The following is a 17,784-nucleotide window of genomic DNA, read 5'->3' as shown; positions in this document are numbered from 1 at the left end:
ATTGCCTTACGGAGGGAATAACTACACTGTTGGTATTCAACCATATCGCGTTTTCAGTTTTGTGAGAATGCTGCCATCTATCCACGGTTTCTGGTTTGAGTAGGTTTTAATAGTCACTGTGGGAACAACATCCCCTATACCCTTCCTGATGAACTCAGTCACCATGTATGTGTAAACGTCAATGTTATTTTCAGAAGCCACCCGGAACATATCCCAATCCGGGTGATCAAAACAATCTTGAAGCATGGATTCCAATTGGTCAGACCAGCATTGAATAGACCTTAGCACAGGTACTTCCTGTTTGAGTTTCTGCCTATAGGAAAGGAGGAGAAAAATGTATTTGTGATCTGGTTTGCAGAAGGGAGGGCCTTGTATGCGTCTCGAAAAGGCGAGTATTGGGGGTCTAGTGTTTTTCCTAAGCGAGAACTACAACCAATGTGTTGATAACTTCACCAAGCATCACGTCTGGAGGAAATAAGGCACCAGAGCGCTCAGGACATCTGACTGGGGGGCGAAGGTTCACCTTCCAACAGAACAACAACCCTAAGCACACAGTCAAGACAACGCAGGAGTGGCTTCGGGACAAGTCTCTGAATGTCCTTGAGAGGCCCAGCCAGAGCTTGGACTTGAATCTGATCAAAAACAGCTGTGCAGCGACGCACCCCATCCAACCTGACAGAGTTTAAGAGGATCTGCAGAGAAGATCCCCAGAGAAACTCCCCAAATACAGATGTGTCAAGCTTGTAGCATCATATCCAAGAAGACTCAAGGCTGTAATTGCTGCCAAAGGTGCTTTAACAAAGTACTGAGTAAAGAGTCTGAATTCTTACATTAAGTTGATTTTTATAAATTAGCAAAAATGTCTAAAAAACTGTTTTTGCTTTGTCATTATAGGGTATTGTGTTTTGATTGATGAGGATTGTTTTTGTAATCAATTTTAGAATAAGGCTGTAACATAATTATTTTTTAATTCAAGGGGTCTAAATACTTTCCGAATATACACTATATTATACACTGGGTGCCTGTGTGAAAATATCCATAAACACAAGTCCTGAATGCCGATTGCCTGAAAGCCGTGGTATATCAGACCGTATACCACGAGTATGACAAAACATTTATTTGTACTGTTCTAATTATGTTGGTAACCCGTTTATAATATCAATAAGGCACCTCTGGGGTTCGTGGTATATGGCCAATATACAAAAGTCTGTATCCAGGCACTCCTCGTTGCGTCGTGCATGAGAACAGCCCTTAGCCGTGGTATATTAGCCATATACCACACCACCTCGAGCCTTATTGCTTAATTGTATTCTAGTCAAGGCTCATCCTATATAACTACTGTTGTACAAACCTTTCTATGCATATACTGTCTACACACACCATCATATACACATACTGTATATTTATATTCCAGACTCTGACATTGCTTGTTCTGATATTTATTTTTTTGGATTTGTGTTTATTGTTTTGTATTGTTCGGTATTACTGTACTGTTGGAGCTAGGAACATAAGCATTTCCCTGCACCTGCAATAACATCTGCAAAGTATGTGTACTCAACCAATAAAATGGGATTTCATGTTGGCACATTTACTATTCTTATTACAGTAAATAAGGGGCAGATAGGTTTGAAATGTTTGAGTTAACATAATCAGCTTGATTCTCCCACCCTTTGGAACAACGTGCTTGGCCCATGAAGTTTGTCAGTGAGCTAATGCGGTGATTCCCAGCCACAACAGTACACATTAAAATGTTTTTCGAAGGCTACAACAAAAAATGTGTGGTGTTTGAGGTACTCGAGGACTGGAGTTGGGAAACGCTGAGCTAATGCATGGAGGCCTATGAAATGTTTGTTTCATTGGAACATAATAACCCAGCTCGCATTAGATTTATGCCTGATTACCTCACTCTTCCCTTTATCCTATCGTGGGCTGCCATCAATCCAACCCCATTTCCAGCAGAGAGGGAAGATAACTGGGATAATTGCTTTATGCACTGGGGTAATTTCTCTCTCTGACTGAAACTCAATTGGAGAATGTGTTAACTCAGTGAGACAAATTCTCATGGCCGTATTTAATAAACCGAGTAGGAGTGCTATACAGACTGGTGGGTACCTGATCTTAGATCAGCACTCCTACTCTGAGAGATGGGAGGGGGTACGTCACAGAACCAGAACAACAACAGTCATTGAATTGCTGCTAGTGCATGATTCCACTGCCTGTCTTGAAGAGACTGAAAATTGTAAATGACATAGTGCAGTGACAAAGTATTTGCCTCTGTCTGATTTTCTCTATTTTCGCACATTTTTTATACTGAATGTTATCAGATCTTCAACCAAAAACAAATTTTTAGATAAAGGAAACCTGAGTTTACAAATAACAAACCAAATGTATTTATTTTATTTATTTAACTAACAAAGTTATGCAACACCCAATTCCCCTGTGTGAAAAGTAATTGCCCCTTTACGTGCTAACTGTCACCTTTAGCTGCAATGACTGCAACCAAATGCTTCCTGTAGTTGTTGATTAGTTTAGCACATCTCTGTGGAGGAATGTTGGCAGAACTGCTTTAACTCAGCGACATTTGTGTGTTTTCAAGCATGAACTGCTCATTTCAAGTCCTGCCACAACATCGCAATTTGGATTAGGTCTGTACTTTGACTAGGCCCTTCCAAAACATAAAATGTGTTGCTTTTAACGATTTTCATGTAGATTGTGTTTTGGATCATTGTCTTGCTGCATGACCCAGCTGTGAGTCCGCTTCAGCTCACAGGTGAGGTTCTTACTGTGGAATGCAGTGTTTGGTTTTCGCCAGGCATAATAGGGCCCATGTCGCCCAAAAAGTTTTACTTTTGACTCATCTGTCCATGGAACATTCTTCTAATAGTCTTGATGATTATCCAGGTGTTTTTTTGGCAAACACTACATTCCACAGTAAGAACCTCATACCAACGGTGAAGCATGGTGGTGGTAGTGTGATGGTTTGGGGATGCTCTGCTGCCTCAGGGGCCTGTACGACTTGCCCTAATAGAAAGAACCATGAATTATGCTCTGTATCAGATCATTCTACAGGAAAATGCCAGGTCATCTGTCTGTGAGCTGAAGCGTAGCTGGGTCATGCAGCAAGACTGTGACCCAAAACCAACAATCAAGTTAAAATGATAATTGTTAAAAAAGCAACACACAAGTTTTGGATTGGCTTAGCCAAAGTCCAGACCTAATCCCAATTGAGATGTTTTGTGGCAGGACTTGAAATGAGCAGTTCATGCTTGAAAACCCACAAATGTTCCTGAGTTAAAGCAGCTCTGCATGCAAGACTGGACCAAAATTCCTCCACAGCGATGTGAGAGACTGATCAACAACTACAGGAAGCATTTGATTGCAGTCATTGCAGCTAAAGGTGGCACGACCAGTTATTTAGTGTAGGGGGGAATTACTTTTTCACACAGGGGAATTGGGTGTTGCATAAATGTGTTAATTAAATAAATAAACTAAGTATACATTTAGTTTGTTATTTGTAAACCTTTACCTAATATTAGGTTTTGGTTGACAATCTGATAACATTCCGTGTCAAAAATATGCAAAAATAGAGAAAATCAGAAAGGGGGGCACAGACTTTTCACCCACTGTATATGGTGCATGCATCACTATCATGTAGTTTGGCTAACTAGATCATTTGATAGAGTAAAAAGGCTGCCTTTTGACTAAAATCAGAAGTTTTATTGACTTTGGCCTGTACAGTATGGTTTACTGAGATTATATTTTATAAAATGAAAGTATCTCTCTAAATACACATGAAAACACACATATATTGAATTGGATTGTAAATATCAATCTACAGTGAATTTGATGTTGGTTGTTGAATACTCTGTTCTGATGCAAGACTGAATATTAAGTTGCCTATATACCCGTTGCTTCTAGGGGTCAACTAGGAACAGTAACTTTTTTATCCATTAACTTTTTGCGCAACTTCGAGGTGCACTCTTCATACACCACATCCGTTTCCGCTAAAATTCATGAGAATAAAAATGTGCTTTATGGTTTTAATTTAAGGTTAGACATACATTTAGCAGTGTGGTTAAGGTTATGTTTAAAATCACGTTTTAAGAAAATACATTGTAGAAATAGGCGGGGTTTATGACTTTGCGGCTGTCGTAACCAGTGACAACTGGGTAAGAAAATTACTTAATAGAGCTCAATATATCTTGCACTGTTCATATAACGAATATTTATTTTAACGCGACATTTTTCAATATTTGAAAGTGAGGAGGGCATGTAGTATCGATTTCGCCCTTATCGCATGCGGATGATCTATTTTGTTGCATTGTGTCTCTCACCCTTTGCTCTCCATATTGTGCAACATTTACTTGTCCCATAACTTCGCAGCGAAAGTCTGAAGAGCCATGGAAATCTCTTTCGCAGGCAAGCGGGCCATAGTCACGGGGGCAGGAAAAGGTAAGAAAACTACCACCATATTTAAAGATAGTGTCGACGTCTGGTTTGCTGCGAAAACACAACCAAATGCACTTACAACAAGTAAATCAACAAGTAGTTTTGAGCTCAAACTAAGCAACATCCAATGTGTCCTGAAAGAACCACTGTCATGATTGTGGGTGACCGAATAACCCAAACATTGTCGAAATGTATGTGTCAGGTTGGCCGTCACACTGAGATCTCCAGTGAATAATGGTCATTGTGTTTATGGATATTTTCACACAGGCATCGGCCGGGCCACGGCGCTTGCTCTGGCGCGCTGCGGGGCAGAGGTCGTGGCAGTCACACGTACGCGGGCTGACCTGGACAGCCTTCTGCTGGAGGTAACCCCCGCAACACCCATATACACACACAATGCCCCTACAACAGTGGGGTGTCGGTACCGTTTAAGATTGGGGAAGACGTCTTTAAAAAAACAAACATTTATGAGCATGGCCTTATTTCTATTACAGCATATTGGATGACTGTCATTCATATTTAAATCACCCAGCTCAATGTAACATCGATAGGTTTAGTCTAATATGTGATACTCAATTTTCCCTATACCCATCATGAAGTTTCGACAATCTAGCCTACGAATTATAGTTTATAATGTAGGTGCACATGTCAAAAGACCAATTGGAGCAACCAAGGTAACAGACAGTGAGTGACATGCCCAGGAACGCCTTGCACACACTTGCCTGCATCTAGCAGACCTTGACTTGGAAGAGTTCCAGTGTTGGATAGCCTTAGCTTAGTGTTGGATAACCTTTTCAGTTAAAGAAATAACAAAAATAATAATAAGAGCCAGTTAGCTAACATAAATAGCATTCCTCTCTGTTTGAGTAGGCTAAATTAGCTAGCTGCATTAATGAGCTAAGTTATATTGAAAAGAAATCTAACAAAATATAGCTAGCTCTCTCTCTCTCTCTACAGCTTGTCCTTAATTTCTGAAGAAATGAATTTGTTCAACTATTGTCTTTCTCTCTTTGAGTCAACTAGTCACCACATTTTATGCACTGCAGTGCTAGCTAGCTGTAGCGTATGCTTTCTGTACTTAGATTCATCCTCTAATCCACATATGTCAGAGTCAAGGCCCGCGGGCCACATCCGGCCCGCAAGAAGGTTTTTTACGGCCCCTGGGATGATCTTGATTTATTATTAGAACCGGCCCGCAGCAAGCCGGCAGCCCGCAGATCTTTTACACGCACCAATACTACATTTCCCACAATGCAAAGGTGACGCACCGAGCAGTAGGCTGCTTCATTTCAATATTTATTGGCACAGCAGTCGTCAGCATCACAGTAAAATTAACTTTCAGATACCCATCAAAAATGGCAAAACGGAAGGTGGATACTGAGAACCGGGGGTTTCAAACAAGGTGGGAGTCGGAGTATATGTTCACGAAGGTAGCTGGAAAACCTGTGTGTCTTCTGTGTGGAGAAAGTGTGGCGGTACTGAAAGAGTATAATCTGAGACGACATTATGAAACGAAACACGCGGACAAAAACAAGAATATGGACATGGAACAAAGGCTACAAAAGGCAGAGGAATTAAAACGAGGCCTCAAATCTCGACAGGCTCTGTTCAAAAAAGCCAAATCACAAGGCCAGGCTGCTGTCAAGGCCAGTTTTATTTTGGCAGAAGAGATCGCTAAATCAGCCCGACCATTTACGGAGGGGGATTTCATCAAAAACTGCATGATTAAAGTTTGTGACGAAGTTTGCCCAGAAAAAAGGCAACTCTTTTTAAATGTGAGTCTGAGCAGAAACACCATTGCCGAGAGAGTAGACCAGTTGTCCATCAATCTAAAAGAGCAGCTTGTGAAAAAGGGAAAAGATTTTATTGCATATTCCTTGGCTGTGGATGAGAGCACCGACATTTCTGACATTGCCCAGTTGTCAATTTTCATCCGCGGAGTGGACTCCAACCTAAGCGTGACAGAGGAGTTTTTGGCTTTACGTCCTATGCATGGCACAACTACGGGGCATGATTTGTATGAAGAGGTGTCAAGATGTGTAAATGAGATGGAGCTGCCTTGGGAAAAACTCGTGGGTTTGACAACCGACGGAGCACCTGCGATGTGTGGACACAGGAGCGGACTGGTGGCGAAGATACGGGAAAAGATGCAAGAGGAAAACGCGACAGGTGAGCTGACAGCTTATCATTGTATCATACACCAGGAAGCGTTGTGCGGTAAAGCCTTGAAAATGGAGCATGTAATGAGCATCATCACGCGCACAGTTAACTTTATCAGAGCCAAAGGTTTGAATCACCGCCAGTTCAAGGCATTTCTGACGGAGTTAGAAACGGAGCATGGTGATTTGCCTTATCACACAGAGGTGCGATGGCTAAGCCAGGGAAAGGTGCTTCAAAGATGTTTCGAGCTTCGTGAGGAGATTTGTCTGTTCTTGGACAGCAAAGGGAAAGACACAACACAACTCCGAGACGAAATGTTTCTGTGTGAAATGGCTTTTCTGTGTGACATTACGAGTCATCTGAATGCAATAAACTTGCAGCTGCAGGGTCGGGATCGTGTCATCTCTGATATGTACAGTACAGTGAAGGCATTTAAAACCAAACTGACTCTGTGGGAGACGCAGATGCGGAAAGAAAATTTGAGCCACTTTCCCAGCTGCCAGACCATGAAAGAGAAGCTCTCTACCAGTGCGTTCCCGAGCACACAGTTGGCTGATAAAATAGGTATGCTTGCCGCTGACTTTCGACGCCGATTTGCTGACTTTGAAGCACAAAAAAGCAGGTTGGAACTGCTCGGTAACCCATTTGCTGTTGACGTGGAAAGCTCACCACCAAACCTCCAAATGGAGTTGATTGACCTCCAATGCAATGATGCACTGAGGGCAAAATATGCGGCAGTGGGTGCTGCGGAGTTCGCCCGTTTCCTCCCCGGCACAATGCCCCAGCTGCGCATCCAGGCTGCTCAAACGTTGTCTATGTTTGGCAGCACATACCTGTGTGAACAACTGTTTTCTTTGATGAAATTGAACAAAACATCACACAGAAGTCGACTTACTGCTGAACACCTCCACTCAATTCTGAGGATTTCTTCAGCTCAGAGCCTTACCCCGAACATTGATGAACTTGTGGAAAAGATGGGACACCACCAAGTATCACCCTCAACCTCAAACAAGTGAACATTACTGTGCAATCACATATTTAGAGTTTTTACTCAGTTCAAGTTTAAAAGTTAAAATTTAATATTTGTTTTCACTGCATGTTACTTCTCCTTAAACAAAGTGTTGTTTTTGATTAATAGATTTTTGCACTTTATTTTTTTGTATTTCAATCCAATTATATTTTTAAAATATTTCAGTTGAGTGGATGATAGAAAATTGCTATTATTGTTTTTTCTTTGAAGTAAATTTAGCCCACTTTTGCTAAAATAGAAAATATAGTCTACTGATGGTGCCTTGAATACCGGTTTCTTTCATTTAATGTTCATGTTATGGGGATATTTATATAAAGGAAATTTGTCTTTTGTGTCTGTTGAAAATTAAAGATTACTGACAGAGCCATAAGAAAATATTGCTTTATTTATCTGATCATATTGTAATATATTTGTTAGGTTTTCAGTAGGTTCAATTAGGTTCACTAGACTATATGCGTCATTTAAAAAATTTTCAATGAACATTCGAACAGTCCGGCCCTCATCTTGTAGCTGATTTTTTTATTTGGCCCTCCGTCCATTTGACTTTGACACCCCTGCTCTAATCCTTTTGATTGGATGGACAACATGTCAGTTCATGCTGCAAGAGCTCTGATAGGTTGGAGGATGTCCTCCGGAAGTCGTCATAATTATGTGTACAGTCGTGGCCAAAAGTTTTGAGAATGACACAAATATTAATTTCCACAAAGTTTGCTGCTTCAGTGTCTTAAGATATTTTTGTCAGATGTTACTATGGAATACTGAAGTATAATTACAAGCATTTCATAAGTGTCAAAGGCTTTTATTGACAATTATATAAAGTTGATGCAAAGAGTCAATATTTGCAGTGTTGACCCTTTTTTTTCAAGACCTCTGCAATCCGCCCTGGCATGCTGTCAATTAACTTCTGAGCCACATCCTGACTGATGACAGCCCATTCTTGCATAATCAATGCTTGGAGTTTGTCAGAATTTGTGGGTTTTTGTTTGTCCACCCGCCTCTTGAGGATTGACCACAAGTTCTCAATGGCATTAAGGTCTGGGGAGTTTCCTGGCCATGGACCCAAAATATCAATGTTTTGTTCCCCGGGCCACTTAGTTATCACTTTTGCCTTATGGCAAGTTGCTCCATCATGCTGGAGAATGCATTGTTCATTACCAAACTTCCTGGATGGTTGGGAGAAGTTGCTCTTGGAGGATGTGTTGGTACCATTCTTTATTCATGGCTGTGTTCCAAGGCAAAATTGTGAGTGAGCCCACTCCCTTGGCTGAGAAGCAACACCACACATGAATGGTCTCAGGATGCTTTACTGTTGGCATGACACAGGACTGATGGTAGCACTCACCTTGTCTTCTCCGGACAAGCTTTTATCCGGATGCCCCAAACCATTGGAAAGGTGATTCATCAGAGAAAATGACTTTACTCCAGTCCTCAGCAGTCCAATCCCTGTATCTTTTGCAGAATATCAGCCCGTCCCTGATGTTTTTCCTGGAGAGAAGTGGCTTCTTTGCTGCCCTTCTTGACACCAGGCCATCCTCAAAGTCTTTGCCTCACTGTGCGTGCAGATGCACTCACACCTGCCTGCTGCCATTCCTGAGCAAGCTCTGTACTGGTGGTGCCACGATCCTGCAGCTGAATCAACTTTAGGAGACGGTCCTGGCACTTGCTGGACTTTCTTGGGCGCCCTGAAGCCTTCTTCACAACAATTGAACCGCTCTCCTTGAAGTTCTTGACGATCCGATAAATGTTTGATTTAGGTGCAATCTCACTGGCAGCAATATCCTTGCCTGTGAAGCCCTTTTTGTGCAAAGCAATGATGACGGCACATGTTTCCTTGCAGGTAACCATGGTTGACAGAGGAAAAACAATGAATCCAAGCACCACCCTTTTTTTTAAGCTTCCAGTCTGTTAGTCAAACTCAATCAGCGTGATCTCCAGCCTTGTCCTCGTCAACACTCACACCTGTGTTAACGAGAGAATCACTGACATGATGTCAGCTGGTCCTTTTGTGGCAGGGCTGAAATGCAGTGGAAATGTTTTTTGGGGATTCAGTTCATTTGCATGGCAAAGAGGGATTTTGCAATTAATTGCAATTCATCTGATTACTCTTCATAACATTCTGGAGTATATGCAAATTGCCATCATACAAACTGGAGGCAGCAGACTTTGTGAAAATTAATATGTGTGTCATTCTCAACTTTTGGCCATGACAGTAAGTCTATAGAAGGTGAGAACCATGAGCCTCCTAGGTTTTGTATTTAAGTCAATGTACGCAGAGGAGGATGGAAAATAGCTGTCCTCCAGCTACACCATGGTGCTGTTGAGGCTAATGTAGACCTGTAGAACGTCATTGCAAAACAGTGTCTTTTAATTAGTTATTTGGTGACGTGAATATATTTAGTATAGTTTTATCCCCCCAAAAAATCACACTATTTTTCAGAAATTCACTGAGTAGGATGGTCCTCCCCATCCTCCTCTGAGCAGCCTCCACTGCGTTATGACCCTCATATCCCTACAACCCCGCCCAGCCCCCCCTCCACTGCTCAAGGTCTGGACCCCCCCCCATTGCATGCTCTATTGTCCCCTTATAGGACTTCTCCTCTCCACTAGCCCTATACGCATATCATTAGAGGCTAGCTAGTTTTCCCTGCTGCTCTTTTCACCTCCATGTCCCATTGTTTCGGCTCCGTGACGAGAGATGATGGGAGATTCTTTGTGGTGATTCGTTGGGGTGATTCTCTCTGCTGTCTTTTCTCTCTGTGTGATTGGTTCTGGTGCTGGTTGTTCCCTGCAGTGTCCGTCCATCAAGCCGGTGTGTGTGAACCTCGGTGACTGGGGGGCCACAGAGGAGGCGCTACGGGAGGCCGGCGGTAATGTCGATCTGCTGGTGAATAACGCAGCCTATGCCACGCTGCAGCCTTTCCTAGAGGTCACCCCCGACCAGTTTGACATGTAAAGATGCTCTCATCGCTGTCCTTTAAATCAGAAATTCTCAACATTTTGTTTAAACAATTTAATGTCAGAATTTTTGTAAATTCAATTAGTATTTTCAGCAGAGCTTTTAGCAGCCTATTTAGTGTATTTGGTTGATTTTTGTGGTCTCAAACCAGTGAGCTTACTAACATTTTTCATCGAGCAAAATTGATTATTGTCAATGGAAATGGTCGGAATGTTGATCGCTTGTCTTATAAATTGCTACATTACTGTCAATATAGCATTAAAAATAGCTTTCCAGGTGGCATTTCGGCAATTTTGTATCGCAATGCGAATATTGGGTCGCAACTGAGACAACCTGGTCCAATTTGGGTCCCGAGGCAAAACCAGTTGAGAACCACTGCTCTAAATCATGTTGTGATTGTAATTCATATTCATAGAAGTGAAACACAAGTCACTCAAGACTCAGTAGAAGGACTTTGTATTAGACCTACACTACCGTTCAAAAGTTTGAGGTCACATAGAAATGTCCTTGTTTTTGAAAGAAAACACTTTTGTCCATTAAAATAACATCAAATTGATCAGAAATACAGTGTAGATGTTGTAAATGACTATTGTAGCTGGGAACGGCAATTTTTTTAATGGAATATCCACATAGGCCCATTATCAGCAACCAATGGCACGTTGTGTTTGCTAAGTTTATCATTTTAAAAGGCTAATTGATCATTAGAAAACTTGTCCTCTTGCTCCGTTGTGCCTCCCACTCTTTCTATTCTGGTTAGAGCCTGTTTGCGCTGCGCTGTTCTGTGAAGGGAGTAGTACACAGCGTTATACGAGATCTTCAGTTTCTTGGCAATTTCTCGCATGAAATAGCCTTCATTTCTCAGAACAAGACTAGACTGACAAGTTTCAGAAGATAGGTCTTTATTTCTGGCCATTTTGAGCCTGTAATTGAACCCACAAATGCTGATGCTTCAGATACTCAACTAGTCTAAAGAAGGCCAGTTTGGTTGCTTCTTTAAACAGAACAACAGTTTTCAGCTGTGCTAGCATAATTGCAAAAGGGTTTTCTAATGATCAATTAGCCTTTTTAAAATGATAAACTTGTATTTGCTAACACAACGTGCCATTGAACACAGGAGTGATGGTTGCTGATAATGGGCTTCTGTACGCCTATGTAGATATTCCATTAAAAATCTGCAGTTTCCAGCTACAATATTATTTACAACATTAACAATGTCTACACTGTATTTCTGATCAATTTTATATTATTTTAATGGACAAAAAAATTGCTTTTCTTTCAAAAACAAGGACATTTCTATGTGACCCCAAACGTTTGAACGGTAGTGTACATATTACACCTGTTTATTTAAACATGGTTGAAAAATAGCTTTCCAGATAGGATGGTTTAAATGAACAAGGTTTAAACTGTGTTACCTCTGTGTGCTAGTTACACAACAGAAATATTCCAAACATAGAAGGCTATCTGGACATTAATAGGAATATCTCATAAATCCCATAGATTTTTTTTCCTATTCCCAGATCCTTTAACATCAACGTGAAGGCTGTCCTCCATGTCTCTCAGGTAAGAAAAGGCTGTCAGAAATTGAATTGGCTCCCTGTAACATAGTTATACGTTATAGGTAACTTAACAGTTTCTCCATACTCACTGTGCATTCTCTGTCTCTCTGTGTGTGTGGGTAGATTGTGGCTCGGGGTATGAAGGCCAGAGGAACAGGAGGCTCCATAGTGAACATCTCCAGCCAGGCGTCTCAGTGTGCCCTCCAAGACCACACCGTCTACTGTAAGTCACTGACCGGGACCAAACAGAGCAGTACATACATCCCATCAAAACATATCTCAGCTATAGCTCGATTATATCAATTAACTCACTACATCTTGATGTAGTTGATATTTGAATGCATACTGTCGGTCTGTGTGTGCAGGTGCCACTAAAGGTGCTCTGGACATGCTGACTAAGGTTATGGCCCTGGAGCTTGGACCCTATCAGGTAACTACAGGAGGACTGACCCAATAGCAGAGAGCACACATCAAGACACACATGGTTCTTCTGATGTCAGACCAGTACATTTAAATCTCTGTCTGCAACAGTTGTATTGTGGTGGCATCATGTTATGTGTATTCTTGTCACCGGCAGAGACTGCGGAGTTTGTCAAGATCAAAAGAAACATGAAAGGAGCAAAGCCCAGATAAAAAGCTAGAGGAATACCTGCCTCAGTCTTCTTAATACCTAACCCTGGGATAGTTTTATTTTTCAGCAAGACAATTACAAATGTTTTTATGCCAAAGACACCAGAATGGCTTTCCAATAGGTGTTGACTGTTCCTGAATTGTCCAGTCTCCATCCTGACTTAAATATGTTTGAAAATCAGAGGCAAGGTTTGAATATTGCTGCCCATCAATGACTCCAACCAAATTTACTGACCTTGAGCAATTTATACAAAAACGATGGATATATGTTGCCCTAATAGCAGTGGCGGCCCAGTGTGGCCATGGCCTCCCCTGAAATCTGATTGGCCTACCCCAAGAAATTCTGAGATCTGATCGGTCGTCTCTGACTATATTAATAATTTTGACCAAGACGCGCACCAACAGTAAGACTCACCGGAGAAAGCATCCGAGCGAGCGAAACATCGCCACTGAAGCTAGGACAGCCGAGTCCCTCCCCATCCTCCAAAAACATCTGAAGCCCTACCTCTTCAAAGAGTATCCCCCTTTTCGTGAACTGACACTCACACTTGACTTTTCCCCACTACTAGCACTTACTTTGCTGATAGATGCTTTATTGAGGAAAAATGTACTTACTAGGACTGAGATACACTGAGTGTACCAAACATTAGGAACACCTTCCTAATATTGAGTTGCACCCCCTTTAGCCTTCAGAAAAAAGTGTTGAAAGTGTTCCACAGGGATGATGGACTCCAATGTTTCCCACAGTTGTGTTAAGTTGGCTGGATGTGTTTTGGATAGTGGACCATTCATGATACACATGGGAAACTGTTGAGCATGGAAAAACCCAGCAGCATAGCAGTTCTAAGATTTAAAAATCCTTCTTTAACCTGTCTCCTCCCCTTCATCTACACTGATTGAAGTGGATTTAACAAGTGACATCAATAAGGGATCATAGCTTTCACCTGGATTTACCTGATCAGTTTATGTCAAGAGAAGGAGTTCCTAATGCTTTGTACACTCAGTGTATGTTGTCCCACCTAGCTATCTTAAGATGAATACACTAACTGTAAGTCGCTCTGGATAAGAGCGTCTGCTAAATGACTAAAATGTAAATGGAAAAATATATGTGGAGCCCATGTATATGATCCTGTCTGGCTAAAAAGAGCATGACATGTCATATTCTTTTTGGCCAGACTGCATCAGATACATGGGCTACAGATACTAAGAAAGAGGGGCGCTGTTTGCCCTGCTCGGATGCGTTCTCTGGTGAAATGGATTCAGCCTCTTGCTAATTGAAGGACAATTATGAAACACGAATGAGAAATATATATTTTTAAGTTTATTTTTTTATTGTTAAAATATTTGGGGAAGTATAGCTTCCTTTTGCATCCATGAATACACAACCCTTTGTAAGCTGAATGTTATTAGACATATGGTGCTTGTAAAAGATGTCCCTTTCCATTCAAATGGTAGGTGCACAGTGCACTGCTCAGATGCTGGACTTATTTTGGAGTAGACGAACATGCGTAGATAACCTACGTTTTTGAAGTGATTTGTTTGACAATCAGATAAAAACATCATGACAGGTTGTGTTCACGACACAGTAAAAGGTAATACATTTTTACAGTTAAATGACATCTTTACTATAAAGACCCCCCCCCCCCCCCCCCCCCCCCGAATATCAGGATATAATTCGCACTCTGGATGGTACTTTCAAGTAAATTTACTGCTGAATGCTAATACCCTTATTTAAAACCCTGACTTTTAATCATTGTTAGTGTTTGTATTCATGTACCAAACCTAAGCTTAAGCATTTAATGCATTGAACCTTCATAATTATATGTAACAATTACACCTTGCATCAATAAAGGGTCAACGTGTTATGTCCCCCCTAAACTGGGTCTGTTCCCCACCTTGGCCACCCCATTCAAAATGTTCTGGACACGCCACTGCCTAAGAGTTTGCGAAGTTGGTGGAAGCACCTATGGCAGCCATTACAGCTGTGAAACATTTTGAATAAGATTCTACCATTAACTCTGAGGTGTGAAGACACGCAATCAAGACCTCTTCATATAAAATAATTCAAAAATGTTCTATCTTTGGAAATCTGGAGTAGTTTGTTTACATCGGTATAAAAAAAATATGAAATGTAATATTTGTTTCAATTTTAAGGCAGAAAAATGTGAAGACTGCAAGGGGTGTGTAGACCTTCACTTGGCACTGTATTGATTTTATGTATTGATTATCTACAGGGACTAGGGTTTAGTGCCTTGCTCAAGGGCACAAGGACAGAGTTTTCACCTAGTCAGCTTGGGGATTTGAATCCGCAACCTTTTGGTTACTGGCCCAACACTCTTAACTGCTAGGCTACCGCCTTGTTGACTAATAAGTATTGATTGTTGGGGTGTACTTATTTCTTGCTAGATCCGTGTGAACAGTGTGAACCCCACAGTCGTGATGACTAAGATGGGGAGACTGGCATGGAGTGACCCTGGCAAGGCCAAGACCATGACCTCACGCATCCCTCTGGGACGATTCGCAGGTCACATACATGTTGTTTTGTTACTAATAAGTTATTTATACAGTGCATTCGGGAAAGTATTCAGACCCCTTGACTTTTTCCACATTTTGTTACATTACAGCCTTATTCTGAAATGGATTACATTGTTTTTTTCTCTCGTGAATCTACATACAATACCCCATAATGACAAAGCAAAAACAGGTTTTTAGAAATGAGGGGAAAAAAACTGAAACACCTTATTTACATAAGTATTCAGACCCTTTGCTATGAGACTCGAAATTGAGCTCCGATGCATCCTGTTTCCATTGATCATCCTTGAGATGTTTCTACAACTTGATTGGAGTCTACCTGTGGTAAATTTGATTGATTGGACATGATTTGGAAAGGCACAAACCTGTCTATACCAAAAACCAAGCCATGCGGTTGAAGGAATTGTCCGTAGAGCTCCGAGACAGGATTGTGTTAAGGCACAGATCTGTGGAAGGGTACCAAAAAATGTCTGCAGCATTGAAGGTCCCCAAGAACACAGTGGTCTCCATCATTCTTGAATGGAAGAAGTTTGGAACCACCAACACTCTTCCTAGAGCTGGCCGCCCGGTCAAACTGAGCAATTGGGGAGAAGAGCCTTGGTCAGGGAGGTGACCAAGAACCTAATTGTCACTCTGACAGAGCTCCAGAGTTCCTCTGTGCGATGGTTGTCCTTCTGGAAGATTCTCCCATCTCTGCAGCACTCCACCATTCAGGCCTTGGTAGAGTGGTCAGACGGGAGCCACTCTTCAGTGGCAGGGACTAGTCAGGATCGAGGGAAAGATGAACGGAACAAAGTTTAGAGAGCTCCTTGATGAAAACCTGCTCCAGAGTGTTAAGGACCACAGACTGGGGTGAAGGTTCACCTTTCAACAGGACAACAACCCTAAGCACCAGCCAAGAAAATGCAGGAATGGCTTCGGAACAAGTTAATGTCCTTGAGTGGCCCAGCCAGAGCCCAGACTTGAACCCAAACAAACATCTCTGGAGAGACGTGACAATAGCTGTACAGCAATCCTCCCCATCCAACCTGACAAAGCTTGAGAGGATCTGCAGAGAAAAATGGGAGAAACTCCCCAAATGTGTGAAAAGACTTGAGGCTGTAATTGCTGCCAAAGGTGCTTCAACGAAGTACTGAGTAAAGGGTCCGAATACTTATGTAAATGCGATATTTCCGTTTAAACATTTTTGCCCTCCAAAAAATAAGTAATCTGGTTTTACTTTGTCATTATGGGGTATTGTGTGTAGATTGACGAGGGGAAAAAACAATTGAATCCATTTTAGAAGAAGGCTGTAACGTAACAAAATGCTGAAGAAGTCAAGGGATCTGAGTACTTTCCACGATGCACTCTATACTGTATTATATGTTCTTGTTTTTATTAACACAGCTAACCATGAACATCTGATGACACACAGACTGCCCAACCCCACTCTTTATCATGTGGAGGTGTGTTACTTTATGGTTGTGTGTGTTCCTCTCTGCAGAGGTGGAGGATGTGGTGAACTCTATCCTGTTCCTGCTCAGCGATAAGAGTTCTATGACCAACGGTGTCACCCTGCCTGTGGACGGGGGCTTCCTGGCCTGCTAACCTCTCACCTTCTCATTCTGCCTTCTGATTGGCTGGCGTAGTCATTTTCCATGGTGTCCACTAGTACCCATTTAATTCCTCTTCAAGCACTGATTATATTCGGACTTGATTTTGTTTTATGTTACTGATTACATGTCACCCAGAACAATAGAATGAGTCTTTATGAGCTGCCCTGTTTGTTGTAACCGTAAGCAATTGTTTATTTTTTGCATATTGTGGGTGTGTGTTAGCTTATAGAGAGAACTGCTGGATGAAACTAGTGTAATATACAGTCGTGACCAAATGTTTTTGAGAATGACACAAATATAAATTTTCACCAAGTCTGCTGCCTCCAGTTTGTATGATTGCAATTTGCATATACTCCAGAATGTTATAAAGAGTAATCAGATGAATTGCAATTAATTGCAAAATCCCTCTTTGCCATGCAAATGAACTGAATCCCCAAAAAACATTTCCACTGCATTTCAGCCCTGCCACAAAAGGATCAGCTGACATCATGTCAGTGATTCTCTCGTTAACACAGGTGTGAGTGTTGACGAGAACAAGGCTGGAGATCACTTTGTCATGCTGATTGAGTTCGAATAACAGACTGGAAGCTTCAAAAGGAGGGTGGTGCTTGGAATCATTGTTTGATCTCTGTCAACCATGGTTACCTGCAAAGAAACACGTGCCGTCATCATTGCTTTGCACAAAAAGGGCTTCACAGGCAAGGATATTGCTGCCAGTGAGATTGCACCTAAATCAAACGTTTATCGGATCATCAAGAACTTCAAGGAGAGCGGTTCAAATGTTGTGAAGATAGCTTCAGGGTACCCAAGAAAGTCCAGCAAGCGCCAGGACCGTCTCCTAAAGTTGATTCAGCTGTGGAATTAGGGCACCACGAG

At 41.7% G+C, this 17,784-nt stretch overlaps 1 protein-coding gene across 3 annotated transcripts; it reads left to right on the top strand.

The window, feature by feature from the left end:
- The first annotated feature begins 3,986 nt into the window (after window positions 1-3,986).
- On the top strand, window positions 3,987-17,222 carry dcxr (dicarbonyl/L-xylulose reductase). 3 transcript variants are annotated; one of them, XM_021576219.2, is made up of 9 exons: window positions 3,991-4,169; window positions 4,384-4,452; window positions 4,717-4,814; window positions 10,431-10,588; window positions 12,113-12,155; window positions 12,275-12,374; window positions 12,517-12,581; window positions 15,188-15,305; window positions 16,797-17,220. In XM_021576219.2, exons 2-9 carry the CDS (start codon window positions 4,401-4,403, stop codon window positions 16,898-16,900), a joined length of 738 nt encoding a protein of 245 aa, XP_021431894.1. In that variant the 5' UTR covers window positions 3,991-4,169; window positions 4,384-4,400; the 3' UTR covers window positions 16,901-17,220. The 3 variants fall into 3 exon arrangements, with proteins under 3 accessions (XP_036811945.1, XP_021431894.1, XP_036811944.1); XM_036956050.1 differs by having other exon boundaries at window positions 3,987-4,452; window positions 10,431-10,523; window positions 12,093-12,155; XM_036956049.1 differs by having other exon boundaries at window positions 3,992-4,452; window positions 16,797-17,222.
- The last annotated feature ends 562 nt before the right edge of the window (window positions 17,223-17,784 follow it).

This window comes from Oncorhynchus mykiss, chromosome 20 (assembly GCF_013265735.2).
Source record: "Oncorhynchus mykiss isolate Arlee chromosome 20, USDA_OmykA_1.1, whole genome shotgun sequence".
NCBI lineage: Eukaryota > Metazoa > Chordata > Actinopteri > Salmoniformes > Salmonidae > Oncorhynchus > Oncorhynchus mykiss.
This window is presented reverse-complemented; position numbering and strand designations above follow the sequence as displayed.